The following is a 26,390-nucleotide window of genomic DNA, read 5'->3' on the forward strand; positions in this document are numbered from 1 at the left end:
ACCCTGACTCCGACTCTGTGAATGCGCTCTGCGCATGTGTAGTCCCGGGAGTCCGCGATCGAGCGAATTGTTCGTTTAATATACCTGGATGCTCGTTCTGCGTCCCCGGACGTCTCCGTTTGAGCTGCCGTGAGCAGGGCGCCGTTATACAGGGCCCAGGAATTCGTCCTGTATCCCAGGCCTGGATCCCATCCGGAGGCTTCTCTCCAACTGGGGTCCCTCTTAGGTGGACGGGGCCCAGCTGTGGCCCCTGAGGTGTGTGCTGAGAGCGTGTACTGAGGACATTGGAGGGGACCCAAGGGCCCCGACCCGGAGATCGTTCAGTGTATGGGCCCCTGAGTGCGAAGCTGCACCGCTGACATGGCCGCCGCCGCTGCTGAGCCCCTCGGGGGCCCAAGCCCAGGTAAGGGCCAATCTGTGGACGAGGGGCGGGGTATGCGTCGGCCTGGATGGATCAGCCCTCGTGGTGGTGGATGGCGTGGCCCTTGCAGTTGTCCGGGGTATGTGGCGTATACAGAGTAGTCTTGAGGGGCCGGGGGTACATGGCGTGGACGGTGTGGCCTTTGGGGGGCTCGGGCTACATGTTGTGGCTCTTGAGGGTGTGTCAGGGGTACATGATGTGGACAGTGTCATTTTGGGGAGGGGGCGACCAGGGGTACAAGGAGATGAGGTGGATGGCCCACCCCATGAGTTTTTACATGGTGTGGGTGATGTGGCCCATGGGGGTACAGGGTTTACATGGCGTGGCCCTTGGAGGGACGGTGGCTGGGGGTACATGCTGTGGATGACGTGGCCCTTGGGGGTGGCCGGGTTACATGGCGTGGTTGGGGGTACATGACGTGGATGTTGTGGCCCTTGGGGGGGTTGGGGTTACATGGCGTGGCCCTTAAGGGGTGTCGGAGGTACATAGTGTGGACGGCGCGGCCCTTGGGTAGGCCGGAGGTACATGGCATGGACTGCATGTTCTGGGGGATGGAGGTACATGGTGTGTGTGGTCGGGGGCAGGGGTACATTGTGTGGACGATGTGGTCTGGAGGGCAGGGTACATGGCATGGTCCGCGTAGCCATAGGGCCCCGATGGTACATGGCGTGGCTGTCGGGGGGGCTACATGCCCTGGACGGTGTAGCTTTTGGGTAAGTCAGAGGTACATGGCGTGAACGGCACAGCTGTTGGGGGGGGCGGTGGTACAAGGTGTGGTTGGCACGGCCGTCGGGGGGTATAGTGTTACATGGCGTGACTGGCTCGGCAGTTGGGGGGGTGGTAATATATGGCGTGGACGGACGGTCATTGGGGAGTGGGGGTTGGTATATGGCGTGGATGGCCGGTCATTGGGGAGTAGGGGTTGGTACATGGCGTCGACAGTGCGGCTGTTGGGGGTGGCAGTGGTACATGGCGTGGACAGTGCGACCATTGGGGGTGGCGGCGGTACATGGCGTGGACAGCACAGCCGTTTGAAGTGGCGGTGGTACATGGTGTGGACAGCACAGCCGTTTGAGTGGCGGTAGTACATGGCGTTGACGGCGTGGTCCGTGGGTAGGTGGGACGGTGCGTGTGGTCTGGGGGCAGGGGTCCATTGTGTGGACGGTGCATGTGGTCTGGGGGCAGGGGTCCATTGTGTGGACGGTGCGTGTGGTCTGGGGGCAGGGGTCCATTGTGTGGACGGTGCGTGTGGTCTGGGGGCAGGGGTCCATTGTGTGGACGGTGCGTGTGGTCTGGGGACAGGGGTCCAGTGTGTGGACGGTGCGTGTGGTCTGGGGGCAGGGGTCCAGTGTGTGGACGGTGCGTGTGGTCTGGGGGCAGGGTTTCATTGTGTGGACGGTGCGTGTGGTCTGGGGGCAGGGGTCCATTGTGTGGACGGTGCGTGTGGTCTGGGGGCAGGGGTCCATTGTGTGGACGGTGCCTGTGGTCTGGGGGCAGGGGTCCATTGTGTGGACGGTGCCTGTGGTCTGGGGGCAGGGGTCCATTGTGTGGACGGTGCCTGTGGTCTGGGGGCAGGGGTCCATTGTGTGGACGGTGCCTGTGGTCTGGGGGCAGGGGTCCATTGTGTGGACGGTGCCTGTGGTCTGGGGGCAGGGGTCCATTGTGTGGACGGTGCCTGTGGTCTGGGGGCAGGGGTCCATTGTGTGGACGGTGCGTGTGGTCTGGGGGCAGGGGTCCATTGTGTGGACGGTGCGTGTGGTCTGGGGGCAGGGGTCCATTGTGTGGACGGTGCGTGTGGTCTGGGGGCAGGGGTCCATTGTGTGGACGGTGCGTGTGGTCTGGGGGCAGGGGTCCATTGTGTGGACGGTGCGTGTGGTCTGGGGGCAGGGGTCCATTGTGTGGACGGTGCGTGTGGACGGTGCGTGTGGTCTGGGGGCAGGGGTCCATTGTGTGGACGGTGCGTGTGGTCTGGGGGCAGGGGTCCATTGTGTGGACGGTGCGTGTGGTCTGGGGGCAGGGGTCCATTGTGTGGACGGTGCGTGTGGTCTGGGGGCAGGGGTCCATTGTGTGGACGGTGCGTGTGGTCTGGGGGCAGGGGTCCATTGTGTGGACGGTGCGTGTGGTCTGGGGGCAGGGGTCCATTGTGTGGACGGTGCGTGTGGTCTGGGGGCAGGGGTCCATTGTGTGGACGGTGCGTGTGGTCTGGGGGCAGGGGTCCATTGTGTGGACGGTGCGTGTGGTCTGGGGGCAGGGGTCCATTGTGTGGACGGTGCGTGTGGTCTGGGGGCAGGGGTCCATTGTGTGGACGGTGCGTGTGGTCTGGGGGCAGGGGTCCATTGTGTGGACGGTGCGTGTGGTCTGGGGGCAGGGGTCCATTGTGTGGACGGTGCGTGTGGTCTGGGGGCAGGGGTCCATTGTGTGGACGGTGCGTGTGGTCTGGGGGCAGGGGTCCATTGTGTGGACGGTGCGTGTGGTCTGGGGGCAGGGGTCCATTGTGTGGACGGTGCGTGTGGTCTGGGGGCAGGGGTCCATTGTGTGGACGGTGCGTGTGGTCTGGGGGCAGGGGTCCATTGTGTGGACGGTGCGTGTGGTCTGGGGGCAGGGGTCCATTGTGTGGACGGTGCGTGTGGTCTGGGGGCAGGGGTCCATTGTGTGGACGGTGCGTGTGGTCTGGGGGCAGGGGTCCATTGTGTGGACGGTGCGTGTGGTCTGGGGGCAGGGGTCCATTGTGTGGTCTGGGGGCAGGGGTCCATTGTGTGGACGGTGCGTGTGGTCTGGGGGCAGGGGTCCATTTATGGACGGTGCGTGTGGTGGGGGGCAGGGGTCCATTGTGTGGACGGTGCGTGTGTGGGGGGGGCAGCGGTCCATTTTGTGGTCGGTGCGTGTGGGGGGGGGGCAGGGGTCCATTGTGTGGACGGTGCGTGTGTGGGGGGGGGGCAGCGGTCCATTTTGTGGACGGTGCGTGTGGTCTGGGGGCAGGGGTCCATTGTGTGGACGGTGCGTGTGGTCTGGGGGCAGGGGTCCATTGTGTGGACGGTGCGTGTGGTCTGGGGGCAGGGGTCCATTGTGTGGACGGTGCGTGTGGTCTGGGGGCAGGGGTCCATTGTGTGGACGGTGCGTGTGGTCTGGGGGCAGGGGTCCATTGTGTGGACGGTGCGTGTGGTCTGGGGGCAGGGGTCCATTGTGTGGTCTGGGGGCAGGGGTCCATTGTGTGGACGGTGCGTGTGGTCTGGGGGCAGGGGTCCATTGTGTGGACGGTGCGTGTGGTCTGGGGGCAGGGGTCCATTTATGGACGGTGCGTGTGTGTGGTGGGGGGCAGGGGTCCATTGTGTGGACGATGCGTGTGGGGGGGGGCAGCGGTCCATTTTGTGGTCGGTGCGTGTGGGGGGGGCAGGGGTCCATTGTGTGGACGGTGCGTGTGTGGGGGGGGGGGCAGCGGTCCATTTTGTGGTCGGTGCGTGTGGGGGGGGGCAGGGGTCCATTGTGTGGACGGTGCGTGTGTGGGGGGGGGCAGCGGTCCATTTTGTGGTCGGTGCGTGTGGGGGGGGGCAGGGGTCCATTGTGTGGACGGTGCGTGTGGTCTGGGGGCAGGGGTCCATTGTGTGGACGGTGCGTGTGGTCTGGGGGCAGGGGTCCATTGTGTGGACGGTGCGTGTGGTCTGGGGGCAGGGGTCCATTGTGTGGACGGTGCGTGTGGTCTGGGGGCAGGGGTCCATTGTGTGGACGGTGCGTGTGGTCTGGGGGCAGGGGTCCATTGTGTGGACGGTGCGTGTGGTCTGGGGGCAGGGGTCCATTGTGTGGACGGTGCGTGTGGTCTGGGGGCAGGGGTCCATTGTGTGGACGGTGCGTGTGGTCTGGGGACGGGTCCAGTGTGTGGACGGTGCGTGTGGTCTGGGGGCAGGGGTCCAGTGTGTGGACGGTGCGTGTGGTCTGGGGGCAGGGTTTCATTGTGTGGACGGTGCGTGTGGTCTGGGGGCAGGGGTCCATTGTGTGGACGGTGCGTGTGGTCTGGGGGCAGGGGTCCATTGTGTGGACGGTGCGTGTGGTCTGGGGGCAGGGGTCCATTGTGTGGACGGTGCCTGTGGTCTGGGGGCAGCGGTCCATTGTGTGGACGGTGCCTGTGGTCTGGGGGCAGGGGTCCATTGTGTGGACGGTGCCTGTGGTCTGGGGGCAGGGGTCCATTGTGTGGACGGTGCGTGTGGTCTGGGGGCAGGGGTCCATTGTGTGGACGGTGCGTGTGGTCTGGGGGCAGGGGTCCATTGTGTGGACGGTGCGTGTGGTCTGGGGGCAGGGGTCCATTGTGTGGACGGTGCGTGTGGTCTGGGGGCAGGGGTCCATTGTGTGGACGGTGCGTGTGGTCTGGGGGCAGGGGTCCATTGTGTGGACGGTGCGTGTGGTCTGGGGGCAGGGGTCCATTGTGTGGACGGTGCGTGTGGTCTGGGGGCAGGGGTCCATTGTGTGGACGGTGCGTGTGGTCTGGGGGCAGGGGTCCATTGTGTGGACGGTGCGTGTGGTCTGGGGGCAGGGGTCCATTGTGTGGACGGTGCGTGTGGTCTGGGGGCAGGGGTCCATTGTGTGGACGGTGCGTGTGGTCTGGGGGCAGGGGTCCATTGTGTGGACGGTGCGTGTGGTCTGGGGGCAGGGGTCCATTGTGTGGACGGTGCGTGTGGTCTGGGGGCAGGGGTCCATTGTGTGGACGGTGCGTGTGGTCTGGGGGCAGGGGTCCATTGTGTGGACGGTGCGTGTGGTCTGGGGGCAGGGGTTCATTGTGTGGACGGTGCGTGTGGTCTGGGGGCAGGGGTCCATTGTGTGGACGGTGCGTGTGGTCTGGGGGCAGGGGTCCATTGTGTGGACGGTGCGTGTGGTCTGGGGGCAGGGGTCCATTGTGTGGACGGTGCGTGTGGTCTGGGGGCAGGGGTCCATTGTGTGGACGGTGCGTGTGGTCTGGGGGCAGGGGTCCATTTATGGACGGTGCGTGTGTGTGGTGGGGGGCAGGGGTCCATTGTGTGGACGGTGCGTGTGTGGGGGGGGCAGCGGTCCATTTTGTGGTCGGTGCGTGTGGGGGGGGGCAGGGGTCCATTGTGTGGACGGTGCGTGTGTGGGGGGGGCAGCGTTCCATTTTGTGGTCGGTGCGTGTGGTCTGGGGGCAGGGGTCCATTGTGTGGACGGTGCGTGTGTGTGGGGGGGGCAGGGGTCCATTGTGTGGACGGTGCGTGTGGTCTGGGGGCAGGGGTCCATTGTGTGGACAGTGCGTGTGTGTGGGGGGGGCAGGGGTCCATTGTGTGGACGGTGCGTGTGTGGGGAGGTCTGGGGGCAGGGGTCCATTGTGTGGACGGTGCGTGTGTGTGGGGGGTCTGGGGGCAGGGGTCCATTGTGTGGACGGTGCCTGTGGTCTGGGGGCAGGGGTCCATTGTGTGGACGGTGCGTGTGGTCTGGGGGCAGGGGTCCATTGTGTGGACGGTGCGTGTGGTCTGGGGGCAGGGGTCCATTGTGTGGACCGTGCGTGTGGTCTGGGGGCAGGGGTCCATTGTGTGGACGGTGCGTGTGGTCTGGGGGCAGGGGTCCATTGTGTGGACGGTGCGTGTGGTCTGGGGGCAGGGGTCCATTGTGTGGACGGTGCGTGTGGTCTGGGGGCAGGGGTCCATTGTGTGGACGGTGCGTGTGGTCTGGGGGCAGGGGTCCATTGTGTGGACGGTGCGTGTGGTCTGGGGGCAGGGGTCCATTGTGTGGACGGTGCGTGTGGTCTGGGGGCAGGGGTCCATTGTGTGGACGGTGCGTGTGGTCTGGGGGCAGGGGTCCATTGTGTGGACGGTGCGTGTGGTCTGGGGGCAGGGGTCCATTGTGTGGACGGTGCGTGTGGTCTGGGGGCAGGGGTCCATTGTGTGGACGGTGCGTGTGGTCTGGGGGCAGGGGTCCATTGTGTGGACGGTGCGTGTGGTCTGGGGGCAGGGGTCCATTGTGTGGACGGTGCGTGTGGTCTGGGGGCAGGGGTCCATTGTGTGGACGGTGCGTGTGGTCTGGGGGCAGGGGTCCATTGTGTGGACGGTGCGTGTGGTCTGGGGGCAGGGGTCCATTGTGTGGACGGTGCGTGTGGTCTGGGGGCAGGGGTCCATTGTGTGGACGGTGCGTGTGGTCTGGGGGCAGGGGTCCATTGTGTGGACGGTGCGTGTGGTCTGGGGGCAGGGGTCCATTGTGTGGACGGTGCGTGTGGTCTGGGGGCAGGGGTCCATTGTGTGGACGGTGCGTGTGGTCTGGGGGCAGGGGTCCATTGTGTGGACGGTGCGTGTGGTCTGGGGGCAGGGGTCCATTTATGGACGGTGCGTGTGGTGGGGGGCAGGGGTCCATTGTGTGGACGGTGCGTGTGTGGGGGGGGGCAGCGGTCCATTTTGTGGTCGGTGCGTGTGGGGGGGGGCAGGGGTCCATTGTGTGGACGGTGCGTGTGTGTGGGGGGGGGCAGCGGTCCATTTTGTGGACGGTGCGTGTGGTCTGGGGGCAGGGGTCCATTGTGTGGACGGTGCGTGTGGTCTGGGGGCAGGGGTCCATTGTGTGGACGGTGCGTGTGGTCTGGGGGCAGGGGTCCATTGTGTGGACGGTGCATGTGGTCTGGGGGCAGGGGTCCATTGTGTGGACGGTGCGTGTGGTCTGGGGGCAGGGGTCCATTGTGTGGACGGTGCGTGTGGTCTGGGGGCAGGGGTCCATTGTGTGGTCTGGGGGCAGGGGTCCATTGTGTGGACGGTGCGTGTGGTCTGGGGGCAGGGGTCCATTGTGTGGACGGTGCGTGTGGTCTGGGGGCAGGGGTCCATTTATGGACGGTGCGTGTGTGTGGTGGGGGGCAGGGGTCCATTGTGTGGACGGTGCGTGTGTGGGGGGGGCAGCGGTCCATTTTGTGGTCGGTGCGTGTGGGGGGGGGGCAGGGGTCCATTGTGTGGACGGTGCGTGTGTGTGGGGGGGGCAGCGGTCCATTTTGTGGTCGGTGCGTGTGGTCTGGGGGCAGGGGTCCATTGTGTGGACGGTGCGTGTGTGTGTGGGGGGCAGGGGTCCATTGTGTGGACGGTGCGTGTGGTCTGGGGGCAGGGGTCCATTGTGTGGACGGTGCGTGTGGTCTGGGGGCAGGGGTCCATTGTGTGGACGGTGCGTGTGTGGGGAGGTCTGGGGGCAGGGGTCCATTGTGTGGACGGTGCGTGTGTGTGGGGGGTCTGGGGGCAGGGGTCCATTGTGTGGACGGTGCGTGTGTGGGGGGGGTCTGGGGGCAGGGGTCCATTGTGTGGACGGTGTGTGTGTGTGTGGGGGGTCTGGGGGCAGGGGTCCATTGTGTGGACGGTGTGTGTGGGGTCTGGGGGCAGGTGTACATGACGTGGTCTGGGGGGTGGGAGTATATGGCGTGGACGGCGCAGCCGTTGGGGGGGGGGCGGTGGTACATGGCGTGGACAGCGTGGCGGTGGTACATGGCATGGACAACGTGGCCGTTGGGGGTGGCGATGGTACATGGCGTGGACAGTGCGGCATTTGGGGTGGCTGGGGTTATATGTTGTGGCTTTTGAGGGGGTGTCAGGGGTACATGGCATGGACGGCATAGCCTTTGGGTTGGTCAGAGGTATTTGGTGTGGATGGCGCAGGCAGCCGTTGGGGTACATAGTGTGGATGATGCGGCCCTTGGGGGTGCTGGGGGTACATGGCGTGGCCATTGGAGGGAGGGTGGCTGGGGGTATATGCCGAAGACGGTGTGGCCTTTGGGGGTGGCTGGTGTACAAGGCATGGACAACGTGATCCTTGGAGGTTGCCGGGGTACATGGCGTGGTCTTGGGGGGCTGGGGGTACATGACATCGACGGTGTGGCCCTTGGGGTCGGGGCTACATGGCGTGGATGGTGAAGCCGTTGGGGGGCAGTAGTACATGGGGCGGTTGGCGCGGCCGTCAGGGGGGGTCTAGTGGTACATGGTGTGGATGGCATGGCCGTTGGCGGTGGCCGGAGTACATGGTGTGGCTCTTGAAGGGCTGGGGTACATGGCATGGACGGCACGGCCCTTGTGGGGCTGGGGGTACATGGCGTGGACTGCGCAGCCCTTGGGTAGGTTGGAGGTACATGGTGTGGACGGCGCGACCCTGTGGTAGGCCACAGGTACATGGCGTGGACTGCGTGTTCTGGGGGCGGGGGTACATGGTGTGGACGGTGTTTGGTCTGGGGGGCGGGGTACATGGTGTGGACGGTGTGTGGTCTGGGGGGGCGGGGGTACATGGTGTGGACGTTGTGTGGTTTGAAGGGGCGGGGGTACATGGTGTGGAAGGTGTGTGGTCTGAGGGGGTGGGGGTACATGGTGTGGACGATGTGTGGTCTGAGGGGGCGGGGGTACATGGTGTGGACGGTGTGTGGTCTGAGGGGGCGGGGGTACATGGTGTGGACGGTGTGTGGTCTGAGGGGGCGGGGGTACATGGTGTGCACGGTGTGTGGTCTGAGGGGGCGGGGGTACATGGTGTGGACGCTGTGTGGTCTGAGGGGGCGGGGGTACATGGTGTGGACGCTGTGTGGTCTGAGGGGGCGGGGGTACGTGGTGTTTGGGGGCAGGGTAGATGACGTGGTCTGGCGGGAGTGCATGGCGTGGGCGACGTGGCCCTTGGGTAGGTCGGAGGTACCTGGCGTCGACGACGCGGCTGTTGGCGGGGGTGGTACATGGTGTGGACGACGCTGCCGTTGGGGCCTAGTGGTACATGGTGTGGTTGGCGCGGCAGTTGGCTGGGTGGTGGTACATGGCGTGGATGGCACGGCCGTTGGGGGTGGCAGTGGTACATGGCTTGGACAGTGTGGCCGTTGGGGGTGGTGGTGCATGGTGTGGACGGTGTGGCCATCAGGGGGGCGGTGGTAAATGGCGTGGACAGTGCAGCCACCAAGGGCAGTGGTACGTGACGTGGACGGCGCGACCGTTGGCGGTGATGCATGGTGTGGACTGCACGGCCATTGGCGGTGATGCATGGCGTGGATGGTGCGGCCGTTGGCGGTGATGCATGGCGTGGACGGAGCGGCTGTTGGGATGGTGGTACATGGCGTGGATGATGCGGCCTTTGGGAGTGGCAGTTGTACAACTCGTGCATGGCGCAGTCGTTGGGGCGGTGGTATATACGTGGGCGGTGCGGTCATTGGGGGTGGTGATGGTACATGGCATGGACGACGCGGCCGTTGGGGGGGCGGTGGTACATGGAAGGGATGGTGCGACAGTTGGGGGGTTACATGGGCTGGAAGGTTGCTGCTTTTGGGGTGTTGTGGGATGGGTGCCAGGGTATATGGCCTGGATGGAGGGATGGGGCAGGGTACATAGCGGTATGGACTGCTCATCTCTCGGTGGGGGCGGTACATGGCGACATGGACGGCGCAGTTGTCAGGAGGGGTATTTGACGCTATGGACGGTTCAACCCTTGGTGGGGAGGGGCGGTACATTGTGTTATGGACAGTGCAACCTTCCGGGAGGGATACATGGCGATATGGCCTCCACAGCTCTGGGGAGGATACATGGCGGTATGACAGCGCAGCCCTGGGGAGGATACATGGCGGTATGACGGCGCAGCCCCTGGGGGAGGATACATGGCGTTTTGACGGCGCAGCCCTTGGGAGGATATATGTCGGTATGATGGCGCAGCCCTGGGGAGGATACATGGCGGTATGACGGTGCAGCCCTGGGGGAGGATACATGGCGGTATGACGGCGCAGCCCCTGGGGGAGGATACATGGCGGTATGACGGCGCAGCCCCTGGGGGAGGATACATGGCGGTATGACGGCGCAGCCCTGGGGAGGATACATGGCGGTATGACGGCGCAGCCCTGGGGAGGATACATGGCGGTATGACGGCGCAGCCCTGGGGAAGATACATGGCGGTATGACGGCGCAGCCCTGGGGAGGATACATGGCGGTATGACGGCGCAGCCCTGGGGAGGATACATGGCGGTATGATGGCGCAGCCCTGGGGAGGATACATGGCGGTATGACGGCGCAGCCCTGGGGAGGATACATGGCGGTATGACGGCGCAGCCCTGGGGAGGATACATGGCGGTATGACGGCGCAGCCCTGGGGAGGATACATGGCGGTATGACGGCGCAGCCCTGGGGAGGATACATGGCGGTATGACGGCGCAGCCCTGGGGAGGATACATGGCGGTATGACGGCGCAGCCCTGGGGAGGATACATGGCGGTATGACGGCGCAGCCCCGGGGAGGATACATGGCGGTATGACGGCGCAGCCCCGGGGAGGATACATGGCGGTATGACGGCGCAGCCCCGGGGAGGATACATGGCGGTATGACGGCGCAGCCCCGAGGAGGATACATGGAGGTATGACGGCACTGCCCCGGGGAGGATACATGGCGGTATGACGGCGCAGCCCCGGGGAGGATACATGGCGGTATGACGGCGTAGCCCTGGGTGTGTGTGGGGGGGGGGGGGGGGCGTGGTACATGGCGACCATCGCAGCATTTCTCAGCTTGTTTTGCTCCCTTGTGTAATTATCTCTGCCTCATCACCTGGAATTTCCCAACTCATCCTTAGCTGGACTGGTTCAGTACTTGACAGTCAGAGAGCCGCCCAAATTTGTCATCTCAGGATAACTACAGTTCCCAGCAGGACCTTAGAGGAAACTAGCCCAATCACTGACTTTGGGACCCATCAGGTACATCATGTGCTGCCATCCACCTATCGGGCACCAGCAGCTGATCCTGCACTGGGCAGACACAGAATGGCCACCTTCTATGTACAGCAGTGGTCGGGGACTGTCATGTGGACGTTCTATGGATCCCTGACACGGGGGGCCAAGGTGCGCTAGCAGGGGCCACTATCTGGGGTGGGGGGGCCAACATCTTGGGCCTGGGGGCCACCATCTGGGGCCGAGGATCCCTGGGGGCCACCATCTGGGGGCGGGTGCTCTGGTGGCCCACATGGCTCTGCTGCTACAGGCTCCTGATGCCCTGGTTAATGCTGTACACACTGGCTGTCAGTCGCCCTGCTGCCGCATGCTCCACATTCCTGCCTTGTCTGGCAGCACTGCTCTGTCTGCTGGAGGCTCGTGTTCCCTGTGACAGCGGTGACATCACCAACTCCCGCGTCACTTGTGTGGAATGTGAGCGACGCATCACCTGTGCCTGTAGATCAGGTCCTGCCGGAGCCCTGCGCCCCACGCCTCGTGTGTGGAGCCTCAGAGACAACCCTGCCTCACACCTTATGTTTTGGGGAAACTTTGTATACGTCCCTTCCACCAATATTCTGGGGTACCGCTATGTAGAGGTCTCCCGTGGGCTGAGTTCCTGTATGATGAGCAGGTAAGATGACAAATGGGGAGAGTAGTAAGTGCCGACACCGGGGCTCTGCTGATGGTTGTCCTCCTTCTTTCCACCAGTTTGGTGCAGTCTGTGCTGCGGCCTGGGCGCTCTTCTCCCCGGCAGAGGTACCAGGTGCATGCTGAGTGCTGCATGCGTCTTGTCCTGTGCCCTACTAGAGGACAGCGTGGGGAATATTCACACAACCGGAGTGCCGCTGCCTTTTCTCACCCATCTAACATCTAGAGATCCTGGCTGGACCCCTTACATGTCTGACTGATGCTGATCTGTCCTGTCAGTTAGCCTTGAGTGTGTAAGATATGCAGAGCAAGAGAATCATGGGGGTTGTCCTGCTGCTGTGCTTTGTAGACCCCTTTATACACAATCCATTGATAGTGGGAGATCACTGCCTCCGGTTGCTGGAGTTAGAGACCGGAGGTGGGGGCAGCCCTGAGACCCGGGGGCAGCCCTGAGACCCGGAAGCAGGTAGACCAGGTGCCGGACAAAAGATCACTGCCTTCTATGTATTAACCTTTTGTGTCCTAGAAATGAGGGGTAACCCCGTGATTGCTTGTCACCCGACTTTTGTTGTGATTTATTATCATAATTTTCAGCTGAAACACGAACGCGAATTGTGTTTATATGATTAATAGGCAAATTGTAATTGCAGTTCTTTTTCCAGGAGCGCCCACCATGAAGAGGAGCACGCATTCCGAGGGCAGTGTGGGGGTGAGTGATGGCCACTGTAGATAGCAGAGTAGTGAGCGCAGCTCTGGAGCATTTCTTCAGCTGCAGTTGGTGCCGTTGGGTGACTGGTCATCACACTGACCTTAATAATCGCTCTGATCTGTGTGTTTCTTTCCAAGTTACCCGGCCCCTCTGCTCAAGCTGGCGTGCCCACCATGAAGAAGATCGGTCACAGAGGAGTGGACTCCACAGGGGAGACGACTTATAAGAAGGTGGGTGGTGAGGATCACGAAGACCCCTTTCTCCGAGCGGAGGAGTTATCTGAACCTTCTCCTTTCCACAGACCACATCTTCTGCTCTGAAAGGTGCCATACAGCTGGGCATCACCCACACTGTGGGCAGCCTGAGTACCAAGCCTGAGAGAGATGTCCTGATGCAGGACTTCTATGTGGTGGAGAGCATCTTCTTCCCAGGGTAAGCTCCTGCAGTCATCCCAGTTGTGATGGTATTAGGGTGGGATGTGGTCACATTATCTCCCCTGCGCTCACCCACCCTTCTCTTACAGCGAGGGCAGTAACCTGACGCCTGCTCATCACTACAATGACTTCCGCTTTAAGACTTACGCACCGGTGGCTTTCCGTTACTTTCGGGAACTTTTCGGCATTCGGCCGGATGATTATCTGGTGAGTAGCGGTCCTGTCGGTGATCAGTGTGGACCCTGGGGGTCCTGAATGATGTGAGCCTCCATACTTAGCAGGACGTCTCTTTCCACAGTATTCGCTCTGTAACGAGCCCCTCATTGAGCTGAGCAACTCTGGGGCCAGCGGGTCCATCTTCTATGTGTCTGGAGACGATGAGTTCATCATCAAGACCGTCCAACACAAGGAGGCAGAGTTCCTGCAGAAGCTGCTGCCCGGGTATTACATGGTAAGGAGAGGGTGGGCTGGGGGGACGCGTTCCCCCGCCATCACTGCTGATTCTCTTCTCCGATTTCTCCAGAACCTGAACCAGAACCCCCGCACACTGCTGCCCAAGTTCTACGGACTGTACTGCGTCCAGGCCGGCGGGAAGAACATCCGCATCGTGGTGATGAACAATCTGCTCCCGCGCTCTGTGAAGATGCACCTGAAGTACGACCTGAAAGGGTCCACGTACAAGAGGCGCGCGTCCCCAAAAGAACGGGACAAGAGCTTCCCCACCTACAAGGACCTGGACTTCATGCAGGACGTGCCAGACGGACTTTTCCTGGACCCTGACATGTACAGCGCCCTGTGCAAGACCATCCAGAGGGACTGTCTGGTGAGGGGCTGCCAGGGCTAGAGTTCTGCTTGTTTGTGGATGCACTGAGGGGTCATTGAGTGTGTCAGGTCAGACTGTATACATCTCCAGTATTGTATGTTGTGGCAGTGGGCTTGCTGCTTAGCCCCCTGGTGGAGGGGTGACGTGGGCGTGCTGTGGTCTTATTTCCAGGCATTCTTGTGTTTCCACTCCAGGTTCTTCAGAGCTTTAAGATCATGGATTACAGTTTACTCGTGGGTGTCCACAACATGGACCATGCCCAGAAGGAGAACACTGTTTTAGACGGGCACCAGCAGGCCGATACCCGCAAGCCGGCCACACAGAAGGCGCTTTATTCCACCGCAATGGAGTCCATCCAAGGGGAGGCCCGGCGAGGGGGTCCCATAGAGACAGATGATCAGTATGTATTACCCTGTGCCTCACTGTCTCCCCAGTGGAGGAGGGCCTGCCCTCATTAATGTCTGTGCCTGCAGGATGGGCGGTATTCCTTCTCGTAATACCAGAGGAGAGCGTCTGCTGCTGTACATCGGGATCATCGACATCCTGCAGGCCTACAGGTCAGTCAGTCTTCTCTGCCCTGCCCCAGCTGGCCTCCCTGCTCTGCACTCATTCTGTACTCCCCCGCCCCCCTGCTCTTTACTCATTCTGTTCTGTCTCTACCCCCCCCTCCCCCCCTCGCTCCGTGCTCATTCTGTCATGCCTCCCCCCTGCTCTGCACTCATTCTGTCCTGCCTCCCTGCTCCGCCCTCGTTCTGTCCTTCCTCCCCCCGGCTCCGCCCTCGTTCTGTCCTTCCTCTGGCCCGGCTCCGCCCTCACTCTGGCCCGGCTCTGCCCTCACTCTGGCCCGGCTCCGCCCTCACTCTGGCCCGGCTCCGCTTGCGCCGCGCTTACTCTTTCATTTTACTTCTTCAGGTTCATGAAGAAACTGGAGCATTCCTGGAAGGCGTTGGTCCACGATGGCGTGAGTAGTGCTTGTTCATCTGGTGTGCGGTTCCGTTCGCTGATCTTATGGGGGTAATGGTCACTTTCTATTTAGGACACGGTTTCGGTTCACAGACCCGGCTTCTACGCTGAACGTTTCCAGCGTTTCATGTGTAACACCGTGTTCAAGAAAATCCCACGTAAGTAACAGCGTTTTTTGTGCTGTGACCGCAGAGAATCCTCCTCTCCCCCAACGTACCCTCTAGTTAGAACTGAGCTGTGACTGCTGAGAATCCTCCTCTCCCCCTGTGTACCCTCCATACAGGGCCAAGCTGTGACTGCTCCGCACTGTCCTGACCTTTGTCTCCATGTGCACTGTCCTGAGCTGTATCCCTACCCCAGCTGACCTGATCTCTATCCCCTGCTCTACACAGTCCTTAGCTCGCTCCCTGCCGCCGCTGACCTCAGCCCTGTCCTGTGTTCCCCGCTCCGCGCTGTCCTGAGCTCTGTCCCCCGCACCGTCCTGAGCTCCGTCCCCCGCTCCGCGCCGTCCTGAGGTCCGTCCCCCGCTCCGCGCCGTCCTGAGCTCTGTCCCCCGCTCCGCGCCCTCCTGAGCTCTGTCCCCCGCTCCGCGCCCTCCTGAGCTCTGTCCCCCGCTCCGCGCCGTCCTGAGCTCTGTCCCCCGCTCCGCGCCCTCCTGAGCTCTGTCCCCCGCTCCGCGCCCTCCTGAGCTCTGTCCCCCGCTCCGCGCCGTCCCGAGCTCTGTCCCCCGCTCCGCGCCGTCCCGAGCTCTGTCCCCCGCTCCGCGCCGTCCTGAGCTCTGTCCCTGACCATATTTCCTCTTCACAGTAAAAAACTCTCCTTCTAAGAAGAGCCGGATCATGCCGGGCATCACCCGCAGAGCCACCCAGCCCTTCGTGCCCACACAGCTCCAGCTGACAGAAGAGAACAAGCCGTACCTGAGTTCCGAGGCTGATCAGGGTGAGTATCCTTGGTGCAGCTGGCGTCATCCCCGTCTTCCTGTCTGACCCGTCTCCGTCATGGCAGGTCCCTTTGGACGGCCGGATGTGCTCCCTTGCACTCCTGTGATGGATGAAGCTGCCAGCGACTCTCTGGCCACCACTCTATCCACATCGTCTCTAGGCAGCGCAGGGTTACACTCGCCGGCACACAGGTAGGTGCTCCAGCAGGCTGCGCTTGGTTACATTCGCCGGCACACAGGTGCAGGGTTACACTCGCCGACACACAGGTGCGTGCTCCATCAGCCTGTGTGGGGTTACACTCGCTGGCACACAGGTACATGTGCTCGTTCAGCCTGCACGGGGTTACACTCGTCCGCACACAGGTGTGGGGTTACATTCGCCGGCACACAGGTAAGTGCTTCAGCAGCCAGCACAGGGTTACACTTGCCGGCACACAGGTGCGTGATCCAGCAGGCTGCGAATGGTTACAGTTGCCAGCACACAGGTAGGGGGTTACACTCGCCGGCACACAGGTGCGTGCTCCAGCAGTCTGCGTGGGGTTACACTCGCCGGTACACGTGCTCTTTCAGCCTGCACTGAGTTACTCGCCCGCACACAGGTGCGAGGTTACATTACACAGGTAAGTGCTTCAGCAGCCGGCACAGGGTTACGCTCGCTGGCACACAGGTACATGATCCAGCAGCCGGCGCAGAGTTATGCTCACTGGCAGACGGGTATGTGCTTCAGCAGCGTGCGTGGGGTTACATTCGCTGGCACACAGTTACGTGCTCCAGCAGCCTATAAGGGTTACACTCGCTGATGCACAGGTACAGTGGGTATGGAAAGTATTCAGACCCCTTTAAATTTTTCACTCTTTTTCCTTGCATTCATTTGGTAAACTGAATGGCACCCCATCTTGACTAAAAAAAAACAGAAATGTAGAAATTTTTGCAAATGTAATAAAAAAAGAAAAACTGAAATATCACATGGTCATAAGTATTCAGACTTGTTGCTCAGTATTGAGTAGAAGCACCTTTTGAGCTAGTGCAGCATGAGTCTTCTTGGGAGTGATGCAACAAGTTTTTCACACCAGGATTTGGGGATCCTCTGCCATTTTTCCTTGCAGATCCTCTCCAGTTCCGTCTGGTTGGATGGTGAACGTTGGTGGAAAGTAATTTTCAGGTCTCTACAGAGATGCTCAATTGGGTTTAGGTCAGGGCTATGGCTGGGCCAGTCAAGAATAGTTACAGAGTTGTTCTGAAGCCACTCCTTTGTTATTTTAGCTGTGTTCTTCGGGTCATTGTGTTGTTGGAAGGTGAACCTTCTGCCAAGTCTGAGGTCAGAGCACTCTGGAAGAGGTTTTCACCCAGGATATCCCTGTACTTGGCCGCATTCATGTTTCCTTCAATGACAACCAGTAGGCATGTCCCTGCAGCTGAAAAACACCCCCATAGCATGATGCTGCCACCACCACGTTTCACTGTTGGGATCAGGGCAGGCCAGGGCCGGCTCAAGGTTTTTGAGGGCCCTGGGCGAAAGAGTCTCAGTGGGCCCCCCTTTAACACATACCACGATTCATGATCACATATAACACAGCCATGTAGTATATAACACAGCCCACATAGTATATAGCACAGCCCATGTAGCATATAACAGCCCATATAGTGTATAGCACAGCCACATAGTATATAACACGGCCCACATAGTTTATAGAACAGCCATGTAGTAAACAGCACAGCCCACGTAGAATATAACAGCCCACGTAGTATATAACACGGCCCACGTAGTATATAGCACAGCCATGTAGTATATAGCACAGCCCACGTAGCATATAACAGCCCATATAGTATATAGCACAGCCACATAGTATATAACACGGCCCACGTAGTTTATAGAACAGCCATGTAGTAAACAGCACAGCCCACGTAGAATATAACAGCCCACGTAGTATATAACACAGCCCACGTAGTATATAGCACAGCCATGTAGTATATAGCACAGCCCACGTAGCATAACAGCCCATATAGTATATAGCACAGCCACATAGTATATAACACGGCCCACGTAGTTTATAGAACAGCCATGTAGTATATAGCATAACCCACGTAGTATATAGCACAGCCATGTAATATATAGAACAGCCATGTAGTGTATAGCACAGACATGTAGTATACAGCACAGCCCCCCTCCCACAAGAATGGCCCCATAGTCCAGGACCAGTACTCACTGTTAGTGGTCCAGACCCCAGATCCCCATTAGTCCTGCTGTGTATGGCCAGTACTGGTGCAGACACCAGACCCCCAGTAGTCCTGCTGTGTATGGCCAGTACTGGTCCAGACCCCAGATCTCTCAGTAGTCCTGCTGTGTATGGCCAGTACTGGTCCAGATCCCCAGTAGTACTGCGGTGTATGAGCAGAGATGGCCACTACCTCTCCACATCTGGCTGTAGTACTGGACACAGCACAGGAAAGGTGACCTTGGAAGTCTGCCCACACATCCACATGTTAGGTAAGCACATTTGTGTGTCCCCAGATCCATCCTCTCATGTGATATTGGGACAATCTGATTGTATAAAACATGACACATGCTAGATATAAGCACAGATGATCGGGGATCTCTGGTTAGTGGGATCACATGTACAGAGACGCAGACACGGCTGGGGGATACACTAATGAGTGCCAGCTCCTATGGTGCAGCGTCACACAGGGGTCTCCTTATAGTTACAGGAAAAAAAAACACTCCTCACCTCTCAACGTTCCCGCACCGCGCTGCTCCCTCCCTGCTCCGGTCTCGGCGGCTGCCGCGGCACTGCCTGACACAGCGAGTGCGCGATGACATCATCGTGCACCCGCAGCGGCAGTGTGAGGCAGAGTGGGGAATGATGGGAGAGGGAGCGTCAGGTGACGTTCTCTCCTCCATCATTTGCTTTGAACTTTACCGGCAGACGCCGATAAAGTTCAAAGCGGCGGTGGAGTTGGCGCTTGCAACAGGCGGGGCCCCCCTGCCTCACAGGGGCCCCATAGCAGCTGCGTGATGTGCCGCTAGCTGAGGGGCCCCTGGGGCAGCAGGGGCCCTAGGCACTGGCAGCTTCCTGCCCCTAACGCCGGCCCTGAATGGGCCTCCCTGTCTCGCCAGGGCCCCGTCACTTGCCCAGGTGCTGACGCCGTCCCTGGTTGAGATTGTATTGGGCAGGTGATGAGCAGTGCCTGATTTTCTCCACACATACAGCTTAGAATTATCACCAAAAAGGTCTAGCTTCGTCTCATCAGACCAGAGAATCTTATTTCTCATAGTCTGTGAGTCCTTCATGAGTTTTTTTTTTTTTTTTTAGCAAACTCTATGCTGGCTTTCATATGTCTTGCTCTGAGGAGACTGCAGCGCTAGAACATACAAACTTGAAAAACGAAATTTGAACTGCATTACTGCACTAGAAATATGAAAAATGAGAGCTTTTAGCGCATAAAAATGGCCAATTTTATGTGTACCTGGTAGCCCCTTTACGGCATCTCTCTTATACCAGGTCCTACACTTGCCTTACCTCGCTGAGAATAAACGTCTCCATCTGAATGGGTACCTGTGAAACCTCTTCATAGACTAAAATTCTCTCTCTCTGTGGAGGGGTATTGGACCTGCTGTAATTAAAACACCTGTGGCTAGGAGGCGGAGTGCACGATAAGAAGGCTAGAGAATACATTTCAAAAACCTGACCGGCACATCCGGTATAAGAGAGATGCCGTAAAGAGGCTACCAGGTACACATAAAATTGGCCATTTTTATGCGCTAAAAGCTCTCATTTTTCATATTTCTAGTGCAGTAATGCAGTTCAAATTTCGTTTATCAAGTTTGTATGTTCTAGCACTGCAGTGTGCTGCCTTATTTACTTAACTATATACGAGTTGGCGACTCTAGGTTCAGCACCTGTTCACACTGAGTCTATGTTTGGATGTGCCGGTCAGGTTTTTGAAATGTATTCCAAACTCCAAGATGCCCTTAAAGACAACAAATTTTGGGAACTGTGGAATCACCTTGGATCCAACCAGAAAAGCAACAGCCTCCACATCCAGAGCGGCAACATCTGGCTCCAGTACTTCAAGGACCTCTACAATGACATCCCAAGTGAAGACCTGAACCTGGCACAAAAAGAGCTTGTGAAAAAACTGAAAGATATGGAGGAAAAGTTCAAAGATTTCCAAAATCCTCTGGATACACCAATCACACTGACAGAAATAACAGAAAGGATCACACAGATAAAAGGTAAAAAAGCCAGTGGTCCAGATGGGATCCTCCCAGAAATGCTGAAATACAGCCCTCCAGACATCCAGGCTGCGATAACAAAACTATTTAATATTGTACTGCAGGCCGGCTGCTTCCCCAAAAACTGGAACCAAGGCCTCATAACCCCTATACACAAAAATGGGGACAAGTACGACCCAGCAAACTACCGAGGGATATGTGTCAGCAGCAACCTGGGTAAACTCTTCAACTGCATCCTGAACAAGAGGTTCCTCACCGAGCACAACGTCCTCAGCAAGAGCCAAGCAGGGTTCATGCCAAACCACCGCACCACTGACCACATCTACACTCTGCACAGCCTCATCAAGAGCCACGTCCACAATACAAAGAACGGGAAGATATACGCTTGTTTTGTGGACTTCAAGAAGGCCTTCGACTCAGTGTGGCACCCAGGACTATTCCTAAAATTGCTGGGGAGCGGAATAGGAGGCAAAACATATGATGTCATCCGAAGCTCCTACACAGAGAACAGTTGCAGTGTGAAGGTCAACGGAAGGAGGACAGCCTATTTCCAACAAAGTCGAGGAGTGAGACAGGGCTGCAGCCTCAGTCCAACGCTCTTTAACATCTACATCAACGAGCTGGCAGTGGCCCTAGAGTCCTCCTCAGCACCAGGACTCACCCTCCATGACACCCAGGTGAAATTTCTGCTGTATGCAGATGACCTCGTGCTGTTATCACCAACTGAGAAAGGCCTCCAAGATCATCTGAAAATCCTAGAGACCTTCAGCAGCACATGGGCACTGCCAATCAACGAGAAAAAAACTAATATCATGGTGTTCCAGAAAAGAAAGCAGAAACCCAGTGGCAATCCTACCTTTATGATAGACAACCGTCCACTTACTGAAACCAACAGGTACACCTACCTGGGCCTAGAACTCAGCCAGTCAGGGAGCTTCAAGCAAGCCATAGAGTCACTAAAAGACAAGGCATCCAAAGCCTTCTATGCCATCAGAAGGCGTCTGTACCACCTCAAGGCACCAGTAACCGTATGGCTAAAAATTTTTGACTCCATCATTGCCCCAATTCTTCTATACGGTAGTGAGGTCTGGGGCCCAGTCTCATACCCAAACTGGTCAAAGTGGGACGCTGGGCCGACAGAAATATTCCACCTAGAGTTCTGCAAGCATCTTCTCCAAGTCCATCGGAGCACATCAAATAGCGCCTGCCGAGCAGAGCTGGGCAGATTCCCACTACACATCGCAATAAAGAAGAAGGCGCTGTCATTCAAGGCTCATCTACAAAGTAGCAGTCCCAGCTCCTACCATCACAAAGCCTTCCTACACCAGGAAGCCTCCCAAGGAAAAGTACCCAAAGCCAGTCTGACCAAGCCATCAACCTCCATGGCCTGACAAAAGGTGAAATCCAGAAAATGGTACACAAAGTCAAAGAGGAATATCTCAGCATCTGGAGGAACGACATAAACAAATCCCAGAAACTGACAATATACCGGAATCTACAGAGGGAGTACAAACTGGCCCCATATCTAGAGAAACTAGAAAACCCCAAAGATCGACAGATCCTGAGCCGGTACAGACTGAGCGCCCACAACCTACTCATCGAATCCGGGCGGCACCGACAGAACTACAAGCCTCGAGAGAACAGACTCTGCCAGCAGTGCCCCCAGGAGGCCGTGGAGGATGAGGCCCACTTCCTGCTGAGGTGCCCCAAATACTCCGCAGTGAGGGACACTCACTTCAAGAGGCTGTCTGATCTCCTCCCAGATTTCACCTCCAAGGAGGAGGAAGAGAAACTGCTGATAATACTGGGGGAAGAGGAAAGTGCAGTGGCCGTAGCAGCGGAATATGTCAGTGCCTGCCACAGACTAAGAGGAGCCTGATATGTCATGGACTCCCGTACCCCAACACTGGACATATCCCTATCCCCCGACTAAAGAGCCCGATATGTCATGGACTCCTATACCCCACCCTGGAAACATCCCCTATCCTCTAAAAGGAATTTGATATTCCCTGGACCTCTATATGCCCCCCCTCCCCCACCCCCGTATTTTTACCATATGCTTTGGCAATGCTAACATGTACTTAGTCCTGCCAATAAAGCTCATTTGAATTTGTATTCTCTAGCCTTCTGATCGTGCACTCCGCCTCCTAGCCACAGGTGTTTTAATTACAGCAGGTCCAATACCCCTCCACAGAGAGAGAGAATTTTAGTCTATGAAGAGGTTTCACATGTACCCATTCAGATGGAGACGTTTATTGTCAGCGAGGTAAGGCAAGTGTAGGACCTGGTATAAGAGAGATGCCGTAAGGGGGCTACCAGGTACACATAAAATTGGCCATTTTTATGCGCTAAAAGCTCTCATTTTTCATATTTCTAGTGCAGTAATGCAGTTCAAATTTCGTTTTTCAAGTTTGTATGTTCTAGCGCTGCAGTGTGCTGCCTTATTTACTTAACTATATACGAGGTGGCAACTCTAGGTTCAGCACCTGTTCACACTGAGTCTATGTTTGGATATGCCGGTCAGGTTTTTGAAATGTTTGCTCTGAGGAGAGGCTTCAGTCGGGCCACTCTGCCATAAAGGCCCAACTGGTGGAGGGCTGCAGTGATGGTTTGACTCTTGTAAAACTTAATCCCATCTCCCTCCTGCATCTCAGGAGCTCAGCCGCAGTGATTTTGAGGTTCTTCTTTACCTCTCTCACCAAGTCTCTTCTCCCACGATTGCTCAGTTTGGCTGCACATCCAGGTCCAGGAAGACTTCTGGTGGTCCCAAACTTCTTCCATTTAAGGATTATGGAGGCCATTGCGCTCTTAGGAACCTTGAGTAATGCAGACATTCTGTTGTACCTTTAGCCAGATCTGTGCCTTGCCAATAATTCTGTATCTGAGCTCCTGGGCCAGTTCCTTTAACCTCATGATTCTCATTTGGTCTGACATGCACTGTGAGCTGTGAGGTCTTATAGACAAGAGTGTGCCTTTTACAAATCAAGTCCTATCAGTGAAGGAGTAGAACCATCTCGAGCAAAGCGTCTGAATACTTATGACCATGTGATAGTTAAATTTTTCTTTTTTAATAAATTTGCAAAAATTTCTACACTGGTTTTTCCAGTCAAGATTGGGTGCAGAGTGTACAGTAAGAGAAAAAAATGAACTTTTTTGAACTTATCAAATGGCTGCAATAAAACAGAGTGAAAAAATTTAAAGGGGTCTGAATACTTTCCACACCCACTGTAGGTGCTACAGCAGCTGGCGTGGGGGTTACACTTGCTGGCACACAGGTACATGCTTCAGCAGCCTGCGCAGGGTTACACTTGCTGGCACACGGGTATGTGCTTCAGCCTGCGCGGGGTTACACTCGCTGGCATACGGGTACGTGCTTCAGCAGCCTGCGCGGGGTTACACTCACTGGCACACGGGTACATGCTTCATCAGCTGGTTCAGGGTTCGTGTAGCGATTTAGTGCTCAGGATTTCTCTCTTCTAGGGCGATTGGTGTAGAAGTTCACAAAGCGGAGACTACAGAAAATGAGGCGAACACTAGAGAGAGGTGAGGTGGGTGGTGGAGCAGGGCGCCCTCAAGTCCTGGAGAGGTGTGGGGAAGGAGATGCAGGGCTTCTCCCAAGTCCTGGGTGGGAGCGGGACGTCCTCCAAGTAATGGAGGGGAGATGGGTGACCCCTCCCAGTGCTGGAGAGGTGCTGCAGGGCTTCCCCCGAGTCTTGGATGGATGGAGCTGCAGGGCACCCCCTCCCCTCCCCCGCCTCTCCGCCCCCCCCACCCCCAACCCCGAGTCTTGGAGGGAAGGAGCTGCAGGGCGCCCCCCTAGTCTTGGAGGGAAGGAGCTGCGGGGCGCCCCCCTAGTCTTGGAGGGAAGGAGCTGCAGGGCGCCCCCTAGTCTTGGAGGGAAGGAGCTACAGGGCACCCCCCGAGCTCTGGAGGCGAAGGGGGGGGGGAATCAGGGTGTCCTCTGAGTCCTGGAGGCTTGACAAGGAGTGGGGTGTCCCCCCAAGTCCTGAAGGGATGGCAAGGAGTGGGGTGTCCCCCAAGTCCTGGAGGGGTGGGAAGGAGTGGGGTTTCCCCCGAGTCCTGGAGGGATGGCAATGAGTGGGGTGTCCACCAAGTCCTGGAGGGGTGGGAGAGGGGCTTGTGTATGATCGGTAGTGATGAGCTTTCCTCCTTGCAGCAGCGCGGCAGCCTGTCACACACCGGCCGACGGTGAGGAGGACGAGGAGTCCGTGCTGGACGTCGGTCACATAGAGACAGAGATCTGTTTTGTAAGTAGCTGGTGATGGAGACAGCTGCAGCCGGGGGGCGCTCTTACTCCTTCTTCTCTTACAGTGATGGGAGCTGCTGCCTGAGCATCGGGAACTTTATATTATTGGACTTAGTGGGGGCCTGGAGACCGCCGAGCTGTGCCAGGACCCTGGTGAATGTTACAAGCGGGGTCAGCTCCTCATCTGCATTACCTGCCGCTGAGGAGACCTCCACCATATTTAACACATGATATTTCTGGCCTAGACGGACCCCCAGTACTTTTCTGATCTTCTCGATTCTGCGATGAGTAAACCTGGACCAAATCTAAAAAGCGATTGCTGCCTACGTGACCTCGTCATGTGCCAACTGCTGCCTGAGGGGAAAGGAGAGACGACCCCCCACCGCCTCAGCTGACAATGTATTTATTTTTGCCTTATCCTCAGTGCTGCCCCCATGTGTCAGAACCTTCACCTTGCAGAAGTCTCACTGCTCACACTATTTAAAGGGGTGTTTTATTTTTCTCTTTTTTTTTATGACTGATTCTCAAAATTGTTGAGGCCCTGCACCTGGTCATCCACCCTTAGGAGAAGACCCCCCCTGCTGCTGCAGCTTCTGTGCTTTTATATAATGGCATTCTTCTTACATCTGAAGTTTTTACTATTTATGAGACTTTTATTTAACTGTTAAGGGGCTGGGCACATAAACTGAGACCTGAAACCAGTATTAGTCTGGGTGTGGCTTGTGTACCAGGAGGGGGCGCTGCTGTGTGCGTCCTACGCGGTCCGCTGTGCGGATGAGACATATACACGGGTTAGATCTGTCCATCCGTGCCCGATACGTCACCCCACCATGATGGCTGTCTGTTTGGCAGGGTCCTCACACTATGTGCCTACTACATAATGACACCGCACCCGGGCGATGGGGGATAATCACCCCGAAACGTTGATACAGCCAAATGAAGTGACCCATAGGGTAAACGTCATAACCAAAAAAATCTCACTATTCCAGAAAGTGTTTTCGCGCCCCCCTAAGCCTGGAAATAAAAGACTGGTCTAACCGTGCACCATCGCACTGCTCCAAGGCCGCACGTGTCTCTGGGGCCATGCACCGCTTCATGGCCACATGGTTCTCCTTCCACCGCTCCAGGGCTGTGCGCCTCTCCTCGTACCGCTTCAGGAATGCGTGCTACTCCAGGGGCTTTCACCACTTCAAGGCCGCACGCCTCTTCTTGCACCGCTTTGGAGCCACACGCAACTCCAGGGCCGAATGCCTCTCCTCGCACAACTTCAGGGCCGCACGCCTCACCTTGCACCTCACAAGGGCCACGAACCACTTTAGGGCCGCGCGCCTCTGTACCGCTCCTCTCCTGCCACTTTTGGGGCTATGCTCCACTCCAGGGCCCCACGCCTTTTCTCTTACCGATGCGGTGCCTTGCAACACTCCAGGCCCGCGCACCTCTCATACCGCTTTGGGGCCTTGTGGCTGCCTCCCTAAGCACCTCTCCGGGGCTGCGTGACTCTCCTTGCACTGCTCCAGTGGCTCACTCCGCTCCAGGGCCCCGTGCCTCTCCTCGCACCGCTCCAGGGCCCCGCGCTTCACCTTGCACTGCTCCAGGAATGCACAATGGAAACTTTTCATATGTAAAAAAGAGGGTAGAAATCACAGTGAGAATCATATTCCCAGATATCAAGACAGGTGGAACCGCGCCTGTAACACCTGCTTAGATCGCACATTCACTTTTTGAATAATTCCCGTAGACAGAAACTAGAGCGTTCTGATCAGCGGCCGTGGATCCTTGTGTACCATAAGTATCGCTACGCTCTGCTGCCTCCTCCTGTATTTCCCCTTCTACAAACAATCTAAAAAGTTGCTTCATTTTTTATAAAGTATGAATCCTACACTATAAACCTGTCCACAGCCACACTTCAGCACTATGTGTTTCCATGGGTATAAGCTGCATATGACGCTGCACTCATCCTATGGATGGAAGGAGCTTTGTCTAAGTTTATACATGCTACACCCATCCACCCCATCCCATTGTCTCAGGTCACCCAGCATAATCAGTAGTACAGCACAAAACAGTAAAAAAGATGACCGCATGAGCTGGGAGCTGCGCTCACTATTCTGCTGTGGATTCACTGTGTACATACATTACTGATCCTGAGTTACATCCTTTTTTATACCCCAGAGCTGTACTCCCTATTCTGCTGGTGGAGTTCATGTGTACATGTATTACATTACTGATCGTGAGTTACATCCTTTTTTATACCCCAGAGCTGTACTCCCTATTCTGCTGGTGGA

General features: G+C 57.8%; 1 protein-coding gene across 2 annotated transcripts; it reads left to right on the forward strand.

The window, feature by feature from the left end:
- On the forward strand, window positions 1-24,810 carry PIP5K1A (phosphatidylinositol-4-phosphate 5-kinase type 1 alpha). Of its 2 annotated transcripts, XM_069768680.1 has the most exons (16): window positions 1-403; window positions 12,401-12,447; window positions 12,585-12,677; window positions 12,749-12,879; window positions 12,971-13,088; window positions 13,180-13,332; window positions 13,405-13,704; window positions 13,899-14,104; window positions 14,178-14,261; window positions 14,617-14,665; window positions 14,741-14,825; window positions 15,475-15,606; window positions 15,673-15,799; window positions 23,322-23,384; window positions 24,019-24,109; window positions 24,174-24,810. In XM_069768680.1, exons 1-16 carry the CDS (start codon window positions 361-363, stop codon window positions 24,174-24,176), a joined length of 1,725 nt encoding a protein of 574 aa, XP_069624781.1. In that variant the 5' UTR covers window positions 1-360; the 3' UTR covers window positions 24,177-24,810. The 2 variants fall into 2 exon arrangements, with proteins under 2 accessions (XP_069624781.1, XP_069624770.1); XM_069768669.1 differs by having other exon boundaries at window positions 12-403; window positions 24,019-24,257.
- The last annotated feature ends 1,580 nt before the right edge of the window (window positions 24,811-26,390 follow it).

The sequence above is a fragment of the Ranitomeya imitator genome, chromosome 1 (genome assembly GCF_032444005.1).
Source record: "Ranitomeya imitator isolate aRanImi1 chromosome 1, aRanImi1.pri, whole genome shotgun sequence".
In the NCBI taxonomy this organism is placed as follows: Eukaryota; Metazoa; Chordata; class Amphibia; order Anura; family Dendrobatidae; genus Ranitomeya; species Ranitomeya imitator.

Excerpts from the sequence above, each read along its gene's own strand:
- PIP5K1A (XM_069768669.1), top strand. The coding sequence starts at position 361 with ATGGCCGCCGCCGCTGCTGAGCCCCTCGGGGGCCCAAGCCCAG. Across the intron at positions 13,089-13,179 it reads TTCGGCCGGATGATTATCTG|TATTCGCTCTGTAACGAGCC; the intron begins GTGAGTAGCGGT and ends CTCTTTCCACAG. Across the intron at positions 15,607-15,672 it reads GAGTTCCGAGGCTGATCAGG|GTCCCTTTGGACGGCCGGAT; the intron begins GTGAGTATCCTT and ends CCGTCATGGCAG.